The sequence below is a fragment of the Octopus bimaculoides genome, chromosome 4, assembly GCF_001194135.2.
Source record: "Octopus bimaculoides isolate UCB-OBI-ISO-001 chromosome 4, ASM119413v2, whole genome shotgun sequence".
In the NCBI taxonomy this organism is placed as follows: Eukaryota; Metazoa; Mollusca; class Cephalopoda; order Octopoda; family Octopodidae; genus Octopus; species Octopus bimaculoides.
The window spans coordinates 16656022-16675696 of NC_068984.1; the positions used below are offsets into that span (position 1 = coordinate 16656022).

At 36.8% G+C, this 19675-nt stretch overlaps 1 protein-coding gene across 1 annotated transcript in view; it reads left to right on the top strand.

The window, feature by feature from the left end:
• The window catches only part of LOC106875197 (reelin), a 200233-nt gene that overhangs the window by 26243 nt on the left and 154315 nt on the right, over positions 1-19675 (top strand). The window contains exons 5-11 of the mRNA XM_014923240.2: positions 235-337; positions 3336-3429; positions 7032-7083; positions 8386-8485; positions 11221-11524; positions 13740-13891; positions 17829-17980. Of these exons, the coding sequence (XP_014778726.1) occupies positions 235-337; positions 3336-3429; positions 7032-7083; positions 8386-8485; positions 11221-11524; positions 13740-13891; positions 17829-17980 (957 nt within the window). The remainder of the gene's footprint in view (positions 1-234; positions 338-3335; positions 3430-7031; positions 7084-8385; positions 8486-11220; positions 11525-13739; positions 13892-17828; positions 17981-19675) is intronic.

The following is a 19675-nucleotide window of genomic DNA, read 5'->3' on the forward strand; positions in this document are numbered from 1 at the left end:
ATATATATATATATATATATATATATATATATATATATACAACATACAACCATTTAGCAAAGTGGAGCAAGAAACCTAGTCTCTCTCTCTCTCACACACACACACACAAACACACACACACATACACACACACATACCAAGAGAGAGTGGGAGGAACTAATTAAACATTCTCCAACTGTTCGATAGTTTTAAAGCTGTACATTTAAATAATAAAAGATTCCATTCCAATTTCAGATCCTAGCGATTCCATGAGACCCAAACTAATTTCCATACATACAAAGGATTTTATCTTAAGAGACAGCTTTGACGATTCTTCCCATTTTGATACTTCACTCTGGTAAGATTTCACTTATATTTCACTCCGTCGTCATCATCGTTGCTATCATTATCATCATCATCATCATCATCATCATCATCATCATCATCCTAATCCTCATCATCACCACCACCACCATCATTGCCGTTTCATTATTATCGTCCGCCGCCGTCGTCGTCATTAACAACACCGTGTTACCCTGTCACGTGCAGTGCATCAAGTGACTGAAGAGGGATGAAGCATATTTGATTGTATTCTTTTATTCTTTTATTTGTTTCAGTCGTTTGACTGCGGCCATGCTGGAGCACCGCCTTTTAGTCAAAGAAATCGACCCCGTGACTTATTCTTTGTAAGCTTAGTATTTCATCTATCGGTCTCTTTTACCGAACCGCTAGATTACGAGGACGTAAACACACTAACATCGGTTGTCAAACGATGGTGGGGGTACAAACACATACACAAAGATTCACACACATAGATAGATAGATAGATAGAGGCGCAGGAGTGGCTGTGTGGTAAGTAACTTGCTTACCAACCACATGGTTCCGGGTTGAGTTCCACTGTGTGGCACCTTGGGCAAGTGACTTTTACTATAACCTCGGACCGGCCAAAGCCTTGTGAGTGGATTTGGTAGACGGAAACTGAAAGAAGCCCATTGTATATGTGTGTGTGTGTGTATTTGTCCCCACCACCATCGCTTGACAACTGATGTTGGTGTGCTTAATTCCCCGCAACTTAGCGGTTCGGCAAAAAAGAACGTTAAGACAGACGAAATACCGCTAAGCATTTCACCCGGCGTGCTGACGTTTCTGCCAGCTCGCCCCCTTAAGAAAATATATATATTCTTTTCTACTCTAGGCACAAGGCCCGAAATTTTTGGGGAAGGGTGCCAGTCGATTAGTTCGACTCCACTACGCAACTGGTACTTAATTTATTGACACCGAAAGGATGAAAGGCAAAGTCGACCTCGGCGGAATTTGAACTCAGAACGTAGCGGCAGACGAAATACCGATTTCTTTATTACCCATAAAAGGCTATACAAAGAATTTTTAAGACATCACAAAACATAAAGACAGTACAAAACGCAAACATAAAATCGGGGTAATTAAAATAAAATGATAATATGCAAGAATGAAAAAAAATGAGGCGCAATGTCCACTCGATCCCCAAAGTCGGGTGGTTACATTTATCCAGTTTTTCACTTTTACGATCGAGGTGTTAGAGACGATAGGTAGTTTCACTACATATATATTGTAAATAGAACTAATGGAGAACCTGCGTTTTGCCTAATACTTCTTTACTCGACTGCTGGAGCCTTAGCAACACGAAGAATAAGAAATTAATGGGAGAAAGGCGATATTCAACCGATATCCAGAACCTTGCCTCTCATTATAAATATATTACTAGCTGACCCCGTGCCATCAAAAATGACGGTTAATTGTAGTATTTTGAATATAAATAAGGTACAAATCAAGTTTTTAGTTTAATAATTCTTTTATTACCAAATTTTTTGTGAAAAATCTATCCGCAACTAACATCCCTTGACTGTTTGTTTCCTTCAAAAGAATTTTAAAGTTTTCCTTCCTTCTTGTACGACTTAAGGCCACATAAAGCTGGCCGTGACTAAATGTGGGAGCTGGCAAGTAAATACCAACTTTTTCAAAGCTCTGTCCTTTCGATTTGTTTATGGTCATGGCAAAAGCTGGTATCACAGTAATGTCAATGTTGTCTTTTGAGATGTGACATCGGTCAAAGTTGCAGAAAGTGTATGGAGATGTGTGTGTGGGCCGCACACAAGTGTCCGAGTGGTTCGGACGTTTCCAAGGTGGCCGAAAAAATGTCGATATTGACGAACGTTCTGAAAGACTCGCTAACCAGCAAAACTGAGAAATACATCGCAGATGTGCGTGCAGCTGTGAGGGGAAATCGTTGACTCACCATCCGTGGGTTATCAGAGGATGTCTAGATTATTTACGGTTCAGTTCAGTCCATTATCACTGAAGATTTGAGTATGAGACGCGTGTCTGACAAGTTTGTGTCAAAACTGCTTTCACTCGGGTTTCAGTTGCACAAGATCTACTCAGTTGTGTCGAGAACGGTGAAAACTTTGCGTAGGCCTCTGAGCAGGTATCGCAAAGCTTTTGGCAAAATTTGATGCAGATTCTCTACTCCACTTTCTCTGTTATGGTCAATACGATGATCACACGCTACACACGTTTTTTCCAAGCACTGCTGTAAATAGCGGAAGTAAGCTAGAACATTAAAACTTAGTTCGCATGCACAGCAGAGGTTAAGGTCAATCTGTGCCAAGCGGCTTCACTCTGCGTGCTTTAGCTTCGTTACTCTGCCAACAGTCCACATACTTATTGATCAGACCACGTATACTCATTCACTTGTTTCAGTCATTTGACTGCGGCCACGCTGGAACACAGCCTTTATAGTCGAGCAAATCAACCCCAGAGCTTATTCTTTGTAAGCCTAGTACTTATTATGTCGGCTCTTTTGCCGAACCGCTAAGTTACGGGGACGTAAATACACCAACATTGGTTGTCAAGCGATGCTGGGGGGACAAACAGATACACACACATACATACATATATATATATATATTGGATTAAGCAATAACAAAGAACAACTATTGCTAAGTTATTTTTGACAATGTTTTAGTATTCCTAAATTTGATTCAAAGATTATTACTCTGCAGAGTCCACTGTTGATACCAGACATTTATGTACTTTATGACTTGTAAACCTCTTATTTAAGGCTTGGTTCTAAAGAACAAGAATTTACTAATACGAAGGCAACCTACTGTGGAGAGCAGTAACTCTGAAAAAAAACTGATACAGCGTTCACGATTCGCTTTAATCCAGGCTCATAACTTCCCTATCATTCTGGTGCTGGTGGCGTGACAAAATGCATCCAGCCCATGTTGTAATGAACATTTCCCTTCTCTTCGTGTATACAACTTCTCTTTGCAGCCCTTCTCAATTGCTTAACGCTATTTATGTTTTGTTTTCAGGTTAAAGAGTGAAGGCGCAGAAATAAATAAATCCTGTGGAGTTGTGCTACATGACAAATCGGCTGTCTTCTGTTCTCCTGGATTACGTAAATTAGTAAGTAAGGTTTATATGTCATTAGTAATATCAGTTGAAGATTAAACTCTTTATCTGTAGAATTACTTTCAGCATCAGAGAAGTCCAGAATGCTAGCTTGTGTAGAATAATGGTTGAACGGTTGCTGAAATCAAAGATACTGTATTTGATCTGTAGATAGAAAGGAATACATATATTTAAAGCACTATATTATCTACATTTTGTGCGTGTGTGTGGTGGAAACGAAATGGAAATGCAAATATCAAGAGACATTTCGTTTGGTATTTGTGCGTATTCTCTTTCAATGGTTACCCTCAGTTCATCGACTGTTGCTAGTTTTGAACCGTAAACTTTATTTTTTAGTAACCCAATAATAAAACCGCTAGTGGTATGACGTCCGGAGAAAAGTATTCTAAATCCCTTTGTTCAATCTACTTCATTGGCAAAATCACATTAATGTAGACTCTTACATTACTATAGCGGCGTTGGGGTGCTCCATGTTGCTGGAAATAAAATTCTACATCTTCAAAGTTCTCTTGAATGTTTGGCACGACAGATTGTCACAGCAAGTTCAAGTAAAAGTAGCAGTCAGAATACTGTCGAAAAAGAATGATCCAATATTGTAACTCCTGATAAATTGACATGATGTTCTTCTGTAATATGCGGATTCTCAGATACCCAGCAGGTGCGATTATGGCAGTTAATTGAGCCATTTAATTTAAATGTAACCTGATCACTCCAAACGATCTCTGTTGGAAAGTGTTTGTCTTCAACACATCTTACCAAGTACCACACGCAAAACTCTACTCTTCCGTCAGGATCATATTCACCAAGAGCATATCACTTTTTCAATGATTGCGCTACAAATATAATGGACGCTTGATTTTGAAATTCCCATCTCTCCACTCCGTTGCTGAAAAGATTTTCTTGAACTCTGAGAAAACGTTTCTAGTACTTTTTCTTACTTTGTGGAGCTTATCAATGACTGCAATATTCCGGAACATTTCTTGCAGACATTCATAACCGTTCCATGAGCTTCAAACTTATCTCATTAACTCCCTCTTAAACTGTCATTGCACTTCCATTGCGCTTTCAAATCTCAAGTAGCGCCTTAGGGTAAATGCTCTTGTTGAAATCCATCTGTTATCCCTCATTTCTAATGGGTTCAATATAAAAACAAATAACAATTGTATGTGTTATCAGCTATTAAAGTCTGTATGCATTTTGGTGTATGCGTGTATTATTAATGTTTGTTTTTATATCCAGTTTTGTATAAAAGCAAATTTAACATTTAACTGAAAGATTACTCAATACTTTTTAATAGAACATGTATTTATTAACTTTTCCACAGAAAAGGTCGTCGACCTTTTCCTCATAACATATATATATATATATATAATGATTATCATATATTATTGTGTTTGTGTAAATATATATATATAGGATTTGCAAAGATATACATGTATGCATATATACATACACAGGTGCCAAGACAGACGCGGGCCCATGCATGTGTATGTGCGTGTATTTGTGTACACATGCATGTTAGCTTGTTTCCACAGCCATTGTTCATTGGTGCTTGTTTTTATTCTATAGATGTCTTCATTTGGTGCTTCGTTTAAGTAGAATCCAAATGCTCTCCTACGTAGGAATTTTATCACTTTCACTTTGCATCTGTGTGAACATTCGCTGTTTCCATGTAAGTTTATGCATATATTCGTGCCTTTGACGTAAACGGACGTGATATATCTGTTAGTTTTCATCAGAATATTTATGTCTAGCAATGGAGTCAACACTTAGCAATACAATGACTCCATTACGAAACATAAAACATTCACATAGATATGTAACAGTTATATCACGTCCATTTACACCAAAGGCACAAATATATGCGTAAACGTACATGGAGACAGCGAACTCTTCTGCGCGCATATTGAGATACAGTTTGTCCTGGTCGCGTTTGATTGATTGATTGATTTGATTGACAGATAGGTATTCAGATAAATAGATAGTGGGCAGACAGACAAACAGATAGACAGAAAGATAGATAAACAGTCACACAGATGGTTGATCGTGTATTTTTCTCAGGCTGTTCACAATTTGAGAAGGTTGCATGTGCAGACGATGACCACATTAAAGTTTGTATTTCCAAATATCTTATTAACCTGCATCGTTACATTTATACAAATGTACATTCAATAGATTAATTGATAAACGTTCAATAATAATGATCAGGAATCTTCTACATATAACTTGCTGGATAATGTAATAAAGGTAGTGCAAGGAAATTAATCACTGCATATAATTAAAATGTGTTGCTGGATATTACAAATAGAAGTTTGTGTCTTTTGTTGACTACAATATAAGCACATAATTTGAAAATGAAAGAGGAAAAGGTAGATTCCCCTAAACGGCTTAGCGGCTTTCTGGTTAGGTTGAATTTCCTAGTCTTTTTATAATTGTTGACCATATTATAGAAATTTGGACCAAACTATTTGGCGGGAAAACTGGCATATTTCTTTGAAGATTGCCGCCTAATTCATAAGACAACCAGTGATGGTTGGTCGAGCCATAGATGCTTAAGCGTTTATACCTTTTATGGCGACACTTTTACTTTTATGAAAATATCTCGGTTCATAGTTCTAGACTGAGTAAAACTAACTTCTGGTTCAAATCTCAGCCGGAGTCTCGCCACACTAAGAAACCTTGACCCAAGTGGATTGCAAGCACAAAATAACAACAGACGAAATAATCGCCTCGTGACACCAGAAACAAACCTCTGCCATGGATGAGATGTTTGAACAGGTTTATTTCTGCTTTGGTGGCAAAAGACAAACGATACAACTTCTTGTAAAGTACTCTTCAGCAAATTTTCCACGATAACAATCTTCTAACGTGGGTTTTGGCTGCTCTGTACATCAACCAAATTGACTGTTTCCTTCTTTAACCCATAAAGCGCTGGGATTTGCATTTACATAGCATGGACTGCTGAGCACATTTTATAAAAATGGGACTGCCATGCACACATAAAAAACAAAAAATAGTTTAAATATCTTCTTAGTGGCAAGTTTTACATCGTCTGAAAAGTCGTTAGTTGAACTATTAGTCTTCTTGCATTCTGGAGGGTATCAGAGCGTTTGAGTGACATTAGACCCCAACAAACGCCCATAAATTAAATGTATGTATCTGGACCACGATCGTGGCCTGTCGACCTGTGCCTGACGGCCACGATCGTGGCCCGTCGCGCTTTATGTGTTAACATACCTTCAAATTGTGTTTGTCCCATGCATGCGTGTGCACACACACACATACACTCTCCTTCTCTCTCCTCCCCACTTTCTCACTTTCCAAAATGGCCACTTTGTATGGTCCGCATACTCCACACGCCTCATACCAGGCCATTAGCCTCTCCTAAATATTCGTAGATAGTCATTCATCTTATCCATCTTTTTAGTGTCTTGTCTGGAATGCTTGCAACACGCGATAACGATGTGTGTGCGCGTATGCGTGCATGTACTACAAGAAAATATATCACAGAAAGATGGTTACTTTTGTGTTGTTTTCGTATGATCTTAAGGTAGCAATTTCTCTATTTAACTTTAAGTGGTTTCTTTGCATTGCAGGTGACAATACCTTTAAACATTACAAGTGCAGCAGTTATCCAATTTTCACTTTGTAAGTATTTCTTAATCATTTCTTTTCTCTAATTTTCTTTGCAAAAGAAAATTTTAAAGATTTTAAGGTCTTTTGTTTTCGCTCTTAATTTTCCGATTCATTCTGTCCTTCTGTGTTGTCATAACATAAGTTCTACCAGGTCGTTTAAATAAACTATCTGATATTCCAAGAGATATCTATTAAGGGTTGTGATATGTATGTTCAAAACGTTCCCAAAAGCGTCCCGAAACAATGAATGGATTTGACAAATAACAACTTGGTTTATTCTGAAAGCTTATAAAATTTTACACGCATTAATAATTTAGCTAAGTTGGAGGTATCGAGCTGGCAGAATCATTAGCACACCGGACAAAATGCGTCCTGAGTTCAATAATTTAGCTAAGTTGAAGGTTTCGAGCTGGCAGAATCGTTAGTACACTGGACAAAATGCGTCTTGAGTTCAAATTCCGCCGAAGTCGACTTTGCCTGTCATCTCTTTCGGCGTCAATAAAATAGGTACCAGTCGAGCACTAGAGTCGATACAATCGGCTTACTCCTTTCCCAAGAGCTTACTGACCTTGTGCCAAAATTTGAAATCAATATTTATTACTTCATGAAGCTGGCCACTTACACAGCAGTACCAAGTCAACTTTGAGGTGGTTCCTTGATTGTTATTTTAGTGATGTAACTACATTTTTTCTAATAGGTTTCGCAGGTTCTGAACTATTTTAACAAGATTACAGTATCATTTAATACATAACATTAATATCATCATCATCATTTTTTAATGTCCATCTTCTAAATGGTATGGGTTGGACGGTTAAATAGGATTCGACGTATCCGAGAATTGCATCGTGTTTCGTTGCCTGTTTTGGTATGGCTTCTATAGTTGGTTGCTCTTCCTAACACCAAACACTTTACAGAGTGTATTGGACTTTATACTAGATGAGAGGTTTTAAGTCTGACGAAATTGGTGAGAACAGAAAGTTTCTAGCATCAGAGGAGCTGCATGGTTATTTATATTCCAGAAGACTGAGTGATCCACCATATATATATATATGATAATATGACATGCACACTTAGCAGGCCCGTCACCTGGGACCTGGAGGTGCTTCAGAATATTCTAGGTGGGCACTAATTTGCATTGTGGGAAGATTTTTGTAAACTGTATTTTCTAAATCTGAAGATGCACCATTGAATAGTGAAGGGACATTACCTTAGCGATGGAAATGATTTTTTATGTGTAGGTAAAATACAGCCCCCGTTGAAGTCAAAACAAAATTGTGTTATTTGCTTATTGCTTCTTCTTTTTCTTACATTCAGCTTCTGGAAATTGTACTAATGTCGGCCCTGTTGACAATGATATTGTGTTTTCCTATGGTATTAATGCCTGTTCCAATTGGGTTGAAATCGAAAGAATTCCGTAAGTTATATTTTTTTAAATATACTATAATTTTCAACACCAAATCTAGTTTCTTTGTTTTCATTCTGAATTATAACTCCAATATATAATGGTTTATTGACTTCCTTCTAAAAAAATTAGATGTCAAATAGTTTCAAGAATTTTGTTGAGTTCCTCAAACCTGGTCGTCTTTTATTTCAACAAATTTGGAAATTAACAGTAACATCATTTCACCAATCCAGCTAATATATTTTTTTATTCTCATTTTCATTTTCTCTAAATTATCCTGATCTCAACTATAATCTGCTTCCTATATTTCATGAGAGGGATCTAGCATTAATTTTGCCGACAATATGAGTTCGTTTTATATCTTTGTCATTTTATATTTGAATTATTTACCTTGATTTATTGTGTGCAATATTGTGGCGATACTACTTTGTACAAATTGAGCCTGTTTTGGGTTTTACTTTTCTTTTTGTACTTGTTTCCTCAAATTAAATCCTATTTTTGTCAGTTATAATTACGAAAACCTCAACTACTTCTTGAACTGATAGTCAACTGCAAAGCGGTGCAGTATAGATTCTTCAAATCTATAAATTTCTCGTAATTTCTCTATTCAACCTTATGGATAAATAAACAACACATTCAGGCGTGACAGTTCAGATTGAATCGTCAACAGGTGAATTTTCAGATTCTGGTTTATCGTATATAATATGCCACGATGTAATGAGTTATTTAATAAGAAATTGAAGGTTCAGACTTGAACTTTTGGGAGGTAATATTTAATCACTGGCATAGCTGTGGGAGGGTCCGCCTCGGGCGGCACTTTTCATCCTGTTGTAGGCTATTGCTGTAGACAATATGTGCTTTTTGTGAGGTCCGGAGACAGGAAATGGAAGGGCTGCCCCGAGCGGCACGCACTCTGGCTACGCTAGTGTGTTTTATTGCAGGTATAAAGATGTTAATAATATAAAAATATACGAAACTTTATAGGAAATTCAAAATATGTAACTATTGATATAACTTAAATGTTTTTTCTTATACGATAGTTTTGCTATATTGTGAAGATGACAGGACGGATTAAAACTTAATAAGTTAAAAAGCCTCTTAACAAACGGAAGCTAAAGCGACTTTTTAAACACGTGGTCAGAGCATAATAGTTTCTGCTCCTTGAAGCAAATGTATATGTGTGTGTGTACTCATAACTATTTAATTTATGTGGTTAAATATGCAATAGAAATATATATCTATGAGAGGGAAAGAGAGATAAGATAGATGCTTAGTCAATGGAACAGAAATACTGTGTTGTGGAATCAAAATTTATAGCAGCAAAGAATGAACGTAAATAACTTGTTTTCAAACCAGAAAAAATTATTTCGTTCAGAAAATGCTGTGAAAGTGTCTTGTGAGTTAACCTATTCTACAGAAGCTGACCCCAAGTCTATGGCTATTTAAGAGCCATTGAGCATGTGTAATAATACAGATTACCATGGCTACCAGTGAAAGAAGACTGAACAACTTTTGACTTACTTAATATTGGTTCAATAGACTACTTATTTCTAATTAACTGAAGTTTCTGATCGATAAAATAACACGCTCGACGGCGGTGAATCTAAATTGATCCCATATTCTGTTTAATCTGCTAAATGTTCTGGTTGATTAAAATAACTCTGAAGAACTCTTGGATACACATTGATCAACTCACACTTCTGGAAAACTGCAGCCTTTTTTTTTTTTAAGGCACGCCAGAAAGAAGCACTCAATGTGCAAATATGCCAGTAGTAGTCGTAGACTCTGGTAAAAGTCATGGCCTTGTTGGAACAGATGTATTAGATATTGGTTTCAAATTTTGGCACAAAACCAGCATTTCGGGGTAAGGGTAAGTTGATTACATTGCCCCCAGTGCTCGACTGATATTTATTTTATCGATCTCCGAATGGATGAATAGCAAAGTCGATCTCAACGGCATTTGAACACGGAGCGTGAAGACGAATGAAATGCCGCTTAGTATTTTCCCCGGTGCGCTAACGATTCTGCAAGCTCGCCTCCACACAATGACTACTCAACTTCATTTATACCCGATGTTGAAGATACAACAATGTTAAAAAATGATAAGGCCAGTATTAATTTGATAAGAAATCACGTCTTATTTTGAATCTTGTAGACTACCAATTCATATTTTCCTCTTAAAACTATGAAAAAGTATTAAACAAGGCAAATTAAAACACGTTCCACTGAGCAGTAGTAAATAGGCTTCCCTTATTGTCATAGTACGTAAATCAAACGGAGATTAGCGCATCTCTGGCGACTATAAGATAAACGTTAATCACAATTTTTGTTCAGACTCTTATCCAACCTCCAATATTGAATCTACCTTTCAATCATTAACTGGGATAAAATATGATCCCCGAGGTGTTTATTGTCAAATGCAAATAAATAAATATTTTAAAGAAATCTTGGACATTAATACTCAGATCGATTTGTTGAATTGAACACAAAATCTATACAGAATAAAAATTCAAGAACTATTTTTCAGTGTGCAACAGAAAAAACTTAGGGTGAGGGTAATATAAAAATAAAATATTGGATTTTTTCCTTTTGACCGGCACATAGGAAAAATAATTTTTTGTAACTAAACACTTTCAAATTTCGTATACTGGTAGAATGTGTCATTTAAAACATCATTTACTCTTGGCGTTTTTAAGAAAATCCTTTTAAGAAAATCTCTAATATTTATTTCATTTTTTTAATTTTAGAGCACCAAACAGTTCTAAAACTATAACACATCTTGTAAGAATACCTGTTGAAGCACGTCAAAATGATGTGTGTTTAAGCTGGTCACAGGAGCCAGTTACATCTGTAGAAACTCAAGTAAAAACACAGGTTCTAAAAAAGAAGGCAATCACTCTTCTTAAAAATATAACTTTAGCTCACACAAACTGTTGGGCAATGGACAACGTGTTGATACCAAATTTGGCATATACACCTACTAAAATTGAAGAGACTTTTGAACCAATTTCAACTGATGATTGGCTTTTCTTTCCAGGTGCAAAACTTGGGGTAAGTCATCTTTTCATGTTTTACATTATTATTATTATTATTATTATTATTATTATTCAGTAGTTTTATTTTCGTAGCGTGCTTTCACTTCACTACTGAGCACAGCTCTGTGTGCCTTGGGTATGTGCTGTGGTTTGCTGTGGTGTTCTTATGGTTACTGTATTGAAAGTGTTTTGCGTAGGATGTGTGCAGTGCCCAGTAGTGCAATTTTCTGTATGTTATATATATTTGTAAGTCCTGATGTTTTTGTTATGTATTTGTCTGAATATTTTTTTTATTATACCTAAGCCACCTACTATGATAGGAATTGTTTCTGTTTTTAGATTCCACATTCGAGTTACCTCTATTTCCAGGTCTTTGTATTTTGAAAGTTTTTCCATTTCTTTTAGAGAAACGTTGTCATCTGCTGGTATTGATACATCAATTAGAAAGCATTTTTTTTTCATTATCTTTGACAACTATATCTGGTCTATTTGCCTTAATTTCTCTATCTGTATGTATTGGCATATCCCAGAGTATGGTTGCTTTCTCGTTTTCTGTGACCTTTTCTGGCGTGTGTTTATACCATCTTTTTTCTGTTGTTATTCCATAGTGTTGGCATAGCTTCCAGTGTATATAGGTCCCAGCTCTGTCGTGTCTATGAATATATTCCTTCTTAGCCAGGACTGGGCAGCCAGAGATAATATGATTTATTGTTTCTTGTCCATCTCCACATATTCTACAGTTACTTGTTATGTTTCTTTTCATTATATGTTTTTGGTAATTTCAGTCTCTGCTTTGAGTCCATTGCTGGGATTTTTCTCTGTCTATTTCTTTTGCATATAGTTTAGCCCAGCATTTACCATGTAGGGGTTTTTCTTGCCATCGTTTTATCATGGTCCGTTGCTGTTCTAGTTTTAGTTTAGATTTCATTTGTTTTATAGCTTTTGTTGTTTCTTCTTCTTCGTATTTGTTAGGTAGATTGATTTCTTGTTTGTATTTGTCAGCTTCCTTAAATACTGAAAACAGTTTTTTGTTTTGCTCGTGTTTATTATTATTATTATTATTATTATTGTTATTATTATTAAGGCAGTGAGCTGGCAGAATAGTTAGCATGCTAAGCGAAGTGCTTAGCAGTATTTCGCCTGTCGTATGTTCTGAGCTCAAATTTCACCGTGGCCGATTTTGCCTTTCACCCTTTCAGAGTCAATAAATTAAGTACCAGTGAAACACTGGGGGTTAATGTAATCGAATAGTCCCCTCCCCACAATTTTCAGGCCTTGTGCTTTTAGTAGAATGGATTGTTATCATTATTATTATTACTATTATTATAGCAAACTGCCAGAACTCTTAGCATGCCGGGCAAAATCCATTTCATCCATCTTTACATTCTGGGTTCAAATTCTGCCGAGGTTGACTTAGCGCTTCATCTTTTCGAAGATCAATAGAATAAGGACTATTTGAGCACTGGGGCTGATGTAATCAACTTCCTCATCCCCTCAGAATTGTTGGCCATGTGCCAAAAAATTAGAAAGAATTATGATTATCATTTCTATTAAAGCAGCTGACAAAGTCATTACTGCACCAGACAAAATGGTCAGCAGTATTTCATCCATCTTTATGTTCTGAGTTCAAATTCCACTGAGGTCAACTTTGAATTTCATTCTTTCAAGGTCAATAAATTAAGTACCAGTGAAACACTGGGGTTGATGTAATCGACTAGTCCCCTCCCTACAAATTTCAGGCCTTGTGCCTATAGAAGAAATTATTATTATCGTTATTATTTTTATTACTATCATTATTAATCTTTTAGGGGTTGATAAAATAAGTACCAGTTTCGTACCAGGGTCGATGTAATCGACTAACCCTCTCCCCCAAAATTCCAGGCCTTGTTCCTGTAGTAGAAATGATCACTATTATTATTGAAACAAAGCCCACAGTCTTTCAGAGCAAAAGAGCAAAGTCTGAATATAAAGTTAATTTTTCAAACAAGTGAAAATTAATAGGGAATACAAGAGCATAAGTAAAGGTCCCAAACCAATAGATTTGTACATGGGAAGTTGGCTGGGATTGACAGAAACATTGGTGGATGAAAGCTATGCATGAATAAAATTAGTTTGGAAGAATAACCATATCACAGAGATAGTATTCATATAAAGCAAAAATTTTGTATTTCTGTTTCTTCATTCTTACATTAAAATTATAGAGAAATATATGTTTTTAATTATTATTTCAGCATAAATGTCGATCACAAGGGGATGCTATGTATTTCGACAGTAATCAACAACATAGCTATGTCGTTAGTCAAGATGTGGATCTTTCTGACTTCTCTCCTCACCAGGATTTAACATTGGTAGAAGACTTTGAAGGGAATATTACCAGAACAAAGTAAGGAGCAGAAAGCATGTTTTTCTTTTTTTTCAAAGCCTTCTAGTTTTTGGCAGTGGAATAATATTTGGATACTGTCTATATTGAACAGAAGAAATTCAAGATTATAATATTCCTTTCTAATTAATTATTTGATGCAAACCTTTTAATATATAAAACAGTAGTAACTGGAATAGTTAACGTTTATTATTCAGATTTAAAAAGCTACAATTTCAATGATTTTCTTTGAAATCAATAACATAATCGATGTTATCCAGGTAATTTCATGTGTGCAGACAGTAACTTGGTTTGAGATGTCTAGAAAAGAATTAGCATATTTCTATCCTGTATAAAGAATACAGAAGTATAACATTTGCAGTCATTAATTTCCAACATCAGTTAGTTTAATGGTCTATGTATATGCCCCCTCCCCCTGTGGAGGCGCAATGGCCCAGTGGTTAGGGCAGCGGACTCGCAGTCATAGGATCGCGGTTTCGATTCCCAGACCGGGCGTTGTGAGTGTTTATTGAGCGAAAACACCTAAAATGCTCCACAAGGCTCCGGCAGGGGATGGTGGCGAACCCTGCTGTACTCTTCCACCACAACTTTCTCTCACTCTTACTTCCTGTTTCTGTTGTGCCTGTAATTCAAAGGGTCAGCCTTGTCACACTGTGTCACGCTGAATATCCCCGAGAACTATGTTAAGGGTACACATGTCTGTGGAGTGCTCAGCCACTTGCACGTTTATTTCAATGAGCAGGCTATTCCATTGATCGGATCAACTGGAACCCTTGACGTCGTAAGCGACGGAGTGCCAACAACAAATATGCCCCCTAACCAACACAGGTGCTCAAAAAACATCCTGATCTCCACACACCCACACACACGTATATATATATATACATATATACGACGGGCTTCTTTCAGTTTCCATCTACCAAATCCACTCACAAGGCTTTGGTTGGCCCGAGGCTATAGTAGAAGACACTTGCCCAAGGTGCCACACAGTGGGACTGAACCCGGAACCATGTGGTTCATAAGCAAGCTACTTACCACACAGCCACTCGAGACTGTTTCCCTAAATACATAAGCTAACCACTATGCATTGTTCAACCTGCAAGCTCTCCCAGCTTTCAAACTGCAACCAATCATTTTGGAACTTTGTCAAAAGGGCCCTATCAACTTACAGAATCCTCCTTCCCTCCACTTTTCAAGCATGATGGTTTTGTAGACTACACCCACAGAGAAGTTTTCTACCTTTACTGTCAGCTTTACTTCAAATCTCTACTGTACACACTAAGTAAATGTCCATCTCCTCCACCATTATTTCTTTCTTCTCCACCAGGTTTGCCATCCTTTAAACATACATTTAAGTATAAAAGCTCCGCCAGTTGCTTCAAGTCACCAACCCTCACAATCTCCCTTGAATTACCTTCAGTACTCTCCAAAGCCAGTTCCTCTCTTCACTCTCTCCCTGTCACTCCAGTGTGTTCCATTCCCTGAAGGACAGCCCCTGTGACCCTGCAAAGCATCATCCTGTCACATACTCACTTCCAGCATTTCAAATGCAATGGAGGCAGTCATTAAACAACAACCTTCTCTAACATCTTTAATCTCTCTTCTGCCTTTCGAGTACCAGTATGGCTTCCATAAAACCAGATCTATCAGAAACCTACTAGACTGTCACTTAACAGTGGGACTTTAATCTCAAGAAAGTTGGGACTTTAATCTCAAGAAAGATGTGAATTTGCCATATCCTGATTTGTTGCCTTCTCATAAAATCACATGCTAATAGAGCTCTCTCCAATCCAATGTCTACCAATTCTATTATACCACAAGGCTCAGTTTTTTACCCCACACTAATCCTCAAATACACCACTTTCAACAATGCCTACTCTGATGACATTACCCTTCATTCTTTCTTAACCTTTAACATCCATACATCATCCACATGCAACCGAGGCATTTCACATCAAACCTGTACTAACTCCATCAAGGGACCTTGGAAACACAGCTCAATGGGATCTTACCAATTTTATCTCCTTCAATATCTTGAAACAATCACTACACAATGAGAAATTATCACACATACCCACCCATACCATTAAACATGAGCAACGTGCAGCTAGAACCCACCAAAGCTGCTATAAATGTTAAGCTTCACCATCATTGAAGATCACTTTTGGCAAATTCACATCTTTATCATTGTAAAGACTGAAGGATCAGAAAATCTTTCACCTCCCAACTACTACTAACCCTCTTCAAAGCTTTGGTGAAATTCACAATGGAGTACTGTTCCCATATTTGGAACTGTTACACACACATATACACATGCTCATGCACACACACACACACACACACACACACACACACACACACACACACACTTATGCACGCATGCACTCATGCACACACACATGCATGCATGCACACACACACACACCCACCCACATGCACACACACTCATGCACACACATGCAAGACTTTCATCGAAAGAAAGAGCCCCCATCCTCTAAATCAGTGGTTCCCAAACCTTTTTGGGCTGCCGCCCCCAGGCCACATTCCTAGTGCTCCCACCCCAAATAACCACCACAAGCACAGACTTCTTTCTGAAGCAAATTCAAAACAACTTTGTTTCACAAATAAAACTTAACCTAATGAACCCATTATTTTGTTGCTTTTACATGAATCCCCACCCCATTATCGCCCCAGTTTTTACATGAATCGCTACCCCATTATTGCCCCACTTTTCTTCACCGCCCCCTTGGAACTTTCCACCACCCCCAGGGGAACAATACCGCCCACTTTAGGAACCACTGCTCTAAATGATTGGCTTGAAATCACTAACACTCCACCCTCTTTCCCAAAAACCTGCTATCTTGTCGCTACTTTTTCTATTGTTCCAACAAAGGTCTATACTTCTTAGGGCTGGCTGGTCTTATACAACATCCATTTAGGTACCTCCAACTGCCACTCTTTTTCCTTCTCTTATCAGACATTTGTATCAACTCACTCACTAAGTACTATACTCTTTCTGCCTCAGAACGTTAGTCCTCTGGAATTCTTTCCCTGCATGTGTTTGTTATTCCTACAACTGTCTGCTTGCAATTATTCAAGGGGAACACAGTCGCCTCCTTTTGACCAACCCAGTCAGAAACAACCAAAAATAAAGCAACATTTACGTGTCAAAAATAAGAAGAAACATTAAAATGATAAAGAAACAAAACTATTTAAAGTTGATGAGAAACAGTGAATATGGAAGACTGAACTCTTTTTCTGAGACTGTCTGAGATTAGAGTGGAATTTGATGATACAAATTAGATGAAGTAGTCTGACTAATAGCAATTAATAATCAAAGATGAAGATATTATAAGACATGGAATAATTAAGTTACCATTGATTTTTGAAAAGATGGAGAAACAAAGTAAGTAAGCAAATGAATGAAATCTGGGAGACACATTTTGCAAACTTATTAAATCTACCTCTGCATTGAAAATGAAGCATTAAAATCATTAGTGGCTAAGATCATTAAAACTATCAGTGACTAGAATCATAGCAGCTGTAAATAGATATATTTCAACCCGAGTATGAGACGTTTTGGCACAGCCATTTTGGTGCCGCCTGTTTGGTATTGCCTATTCAATGTTGACTTATTTGACAGCAGACATTTTAATGTTTCTCTCATTCTCTTTTCCATCTCTCTCTCTGTCTCTCTCTCTCTTTCTCCTCCAGTTCCAAAAAGTACTGTTGCTAGAATGTCCAGTCAGCCATGCCAAATTGTCAGCATCCAAACTGCTGCACCCAATCATCTTGTTTCTTCATCACCATTGCTATAAAAAAAAATTAAAGGAAAATAAAATTTGTTATCCTAATACCATTGACATACAATCCTATGTAACAATTAAAATTGCTAAAATAAACAAAAAAACTTTTAATATATTCCTCATCTTTATTCAAGTTGGCTGTTAGAAGGTGTCCATTCAGGAACCCTTTGTGAAAAATTACACGAAGGGAAATCTTTGATATTCGGTGGCAGAGGGAAAAGAAGAGCCTGCACACCTTATATGGATATGCTAAAATCAGACAATATAAAATTTTATCTGTCATTTGGTAAGTTGTATTCATTATATACAATATGTTTTGTTCTTAATCTACAAGATTTAAACTTGCCACAAAACTTTCAGGCCTTGTGCCTATAGAAGAAAGAATTATGTAAATATTTTCCAGTGATGTGTACCTTTAGGGTAAAGCAATTGGAAAAAGTGAGAAACGTTATTGGAATTATCTCCCTTGTTTGTTAGATTCAACCCTCACACATACTTCCCCAAGAGAGTTTTTTTTTTGTGTGTGTGTGTCTATTAATTGAATGGTTAATCTCTGCTAACCAAAGTTTTATAACTTATTATGTTACATATATTTGTATTTTGCAAGCAGAATTCTCACTAGAAATATTTTTCTTTCAGCCATATTGTGTAAGTCTGACAAAAGTGAGTAATTTGACTAAAGTAAAAAAAGTATTTACAATGCTGTTTGTTTAGTTATGTTACACATTACAATACCTTTAATGTATAAGAATCAATCTTTGACATATGAGTATATTTATCTTCACAAGGAAGATATAACTTATTCTTGTTTCTCTGGGTGCAATCTTGTATATCAAAATGAATACTGCTCGAGAATGTTAAATTCTGCCAAGTTTCAACATTCAAGAGGTAACAAAGCTAGTTGTTTGTCTCGTCACTAACACAAATGCTTATAGCATTTTCATAATTCACTGATGTTTTTCAAACTTCTCACTTTGGCAAACAATGCAAAAGTCTGAAGAAACCTGTGAAAATTCATGATAAGATGCTACAGAAATATTGTAATGATTATCAAAAAAAATTGGTATTCCATCAGTTATGTTGATGACGGTTCTAGTTCATCCAATCAACTGAACAGCCTTTCTCCTGAAATTAAGCAAATGGATGAATACTCCACAGACATGCATACCTTTAATGTAGTTCTCTGGGAGATTTGGCATGACTCAGAATGTGACAAGACTGGTCCTTTGAATTACAAATACTACTCATTTTCGCATGCTCAATGGACTGGAGCAATGTGAAACAAAATGTCTTGTTCAAGGACACAGTGCACAGCTAGGAATTGAACTCATGACCTTGCGATCATGAGCTGAATATCCTAACCACTAAACCACACACCTCTGCAAGTATCTAATCTCTAAGAAATAAGATTCTTTCATTGAAATTCAAATTATTTCATGGTGACATGCAGAAGATTTATGTATTTTACTGTTTAATACATCAATAGAATTTGCAGTTTTTAGATTATTCTTCCGCTGCTATACAGTATCAACTTATTAGTGTAAGCACATATGCATTCACCTGCTGTTTCAGGTGTGTAGTGTATCCAGGACTATATTATATGATGCATCCTTCCCTTCCATTTAAGATGGCAGGTGCAATATAAGGGAGATTTAGCTGTTATATCTAGCAAGTCCACTAACTATGCAGAGACTCCCTCGTTGATACAATAAGTATTTTATTATATGTGCAACATTTATCAATGAAGGAGGCAATGAACTGACAGAACCGTTTGCTTAGTGGCATTGTTTTTTTGTTTTTTTTGGCTCTTTGCATTCTGAGTTCAAACTCCACCAAGGTCATCTTTACTTTTCATCCCGTCAGTGTCAATAAAACAAGTGTCAGTTGAACATTGGAGCACAGTGTAATTGACTCCCCTGGCCCTTGTGCCAAAATATAAACCTATTTATTGAAGTACTAAGCTGATCTAGTAATCATAGTA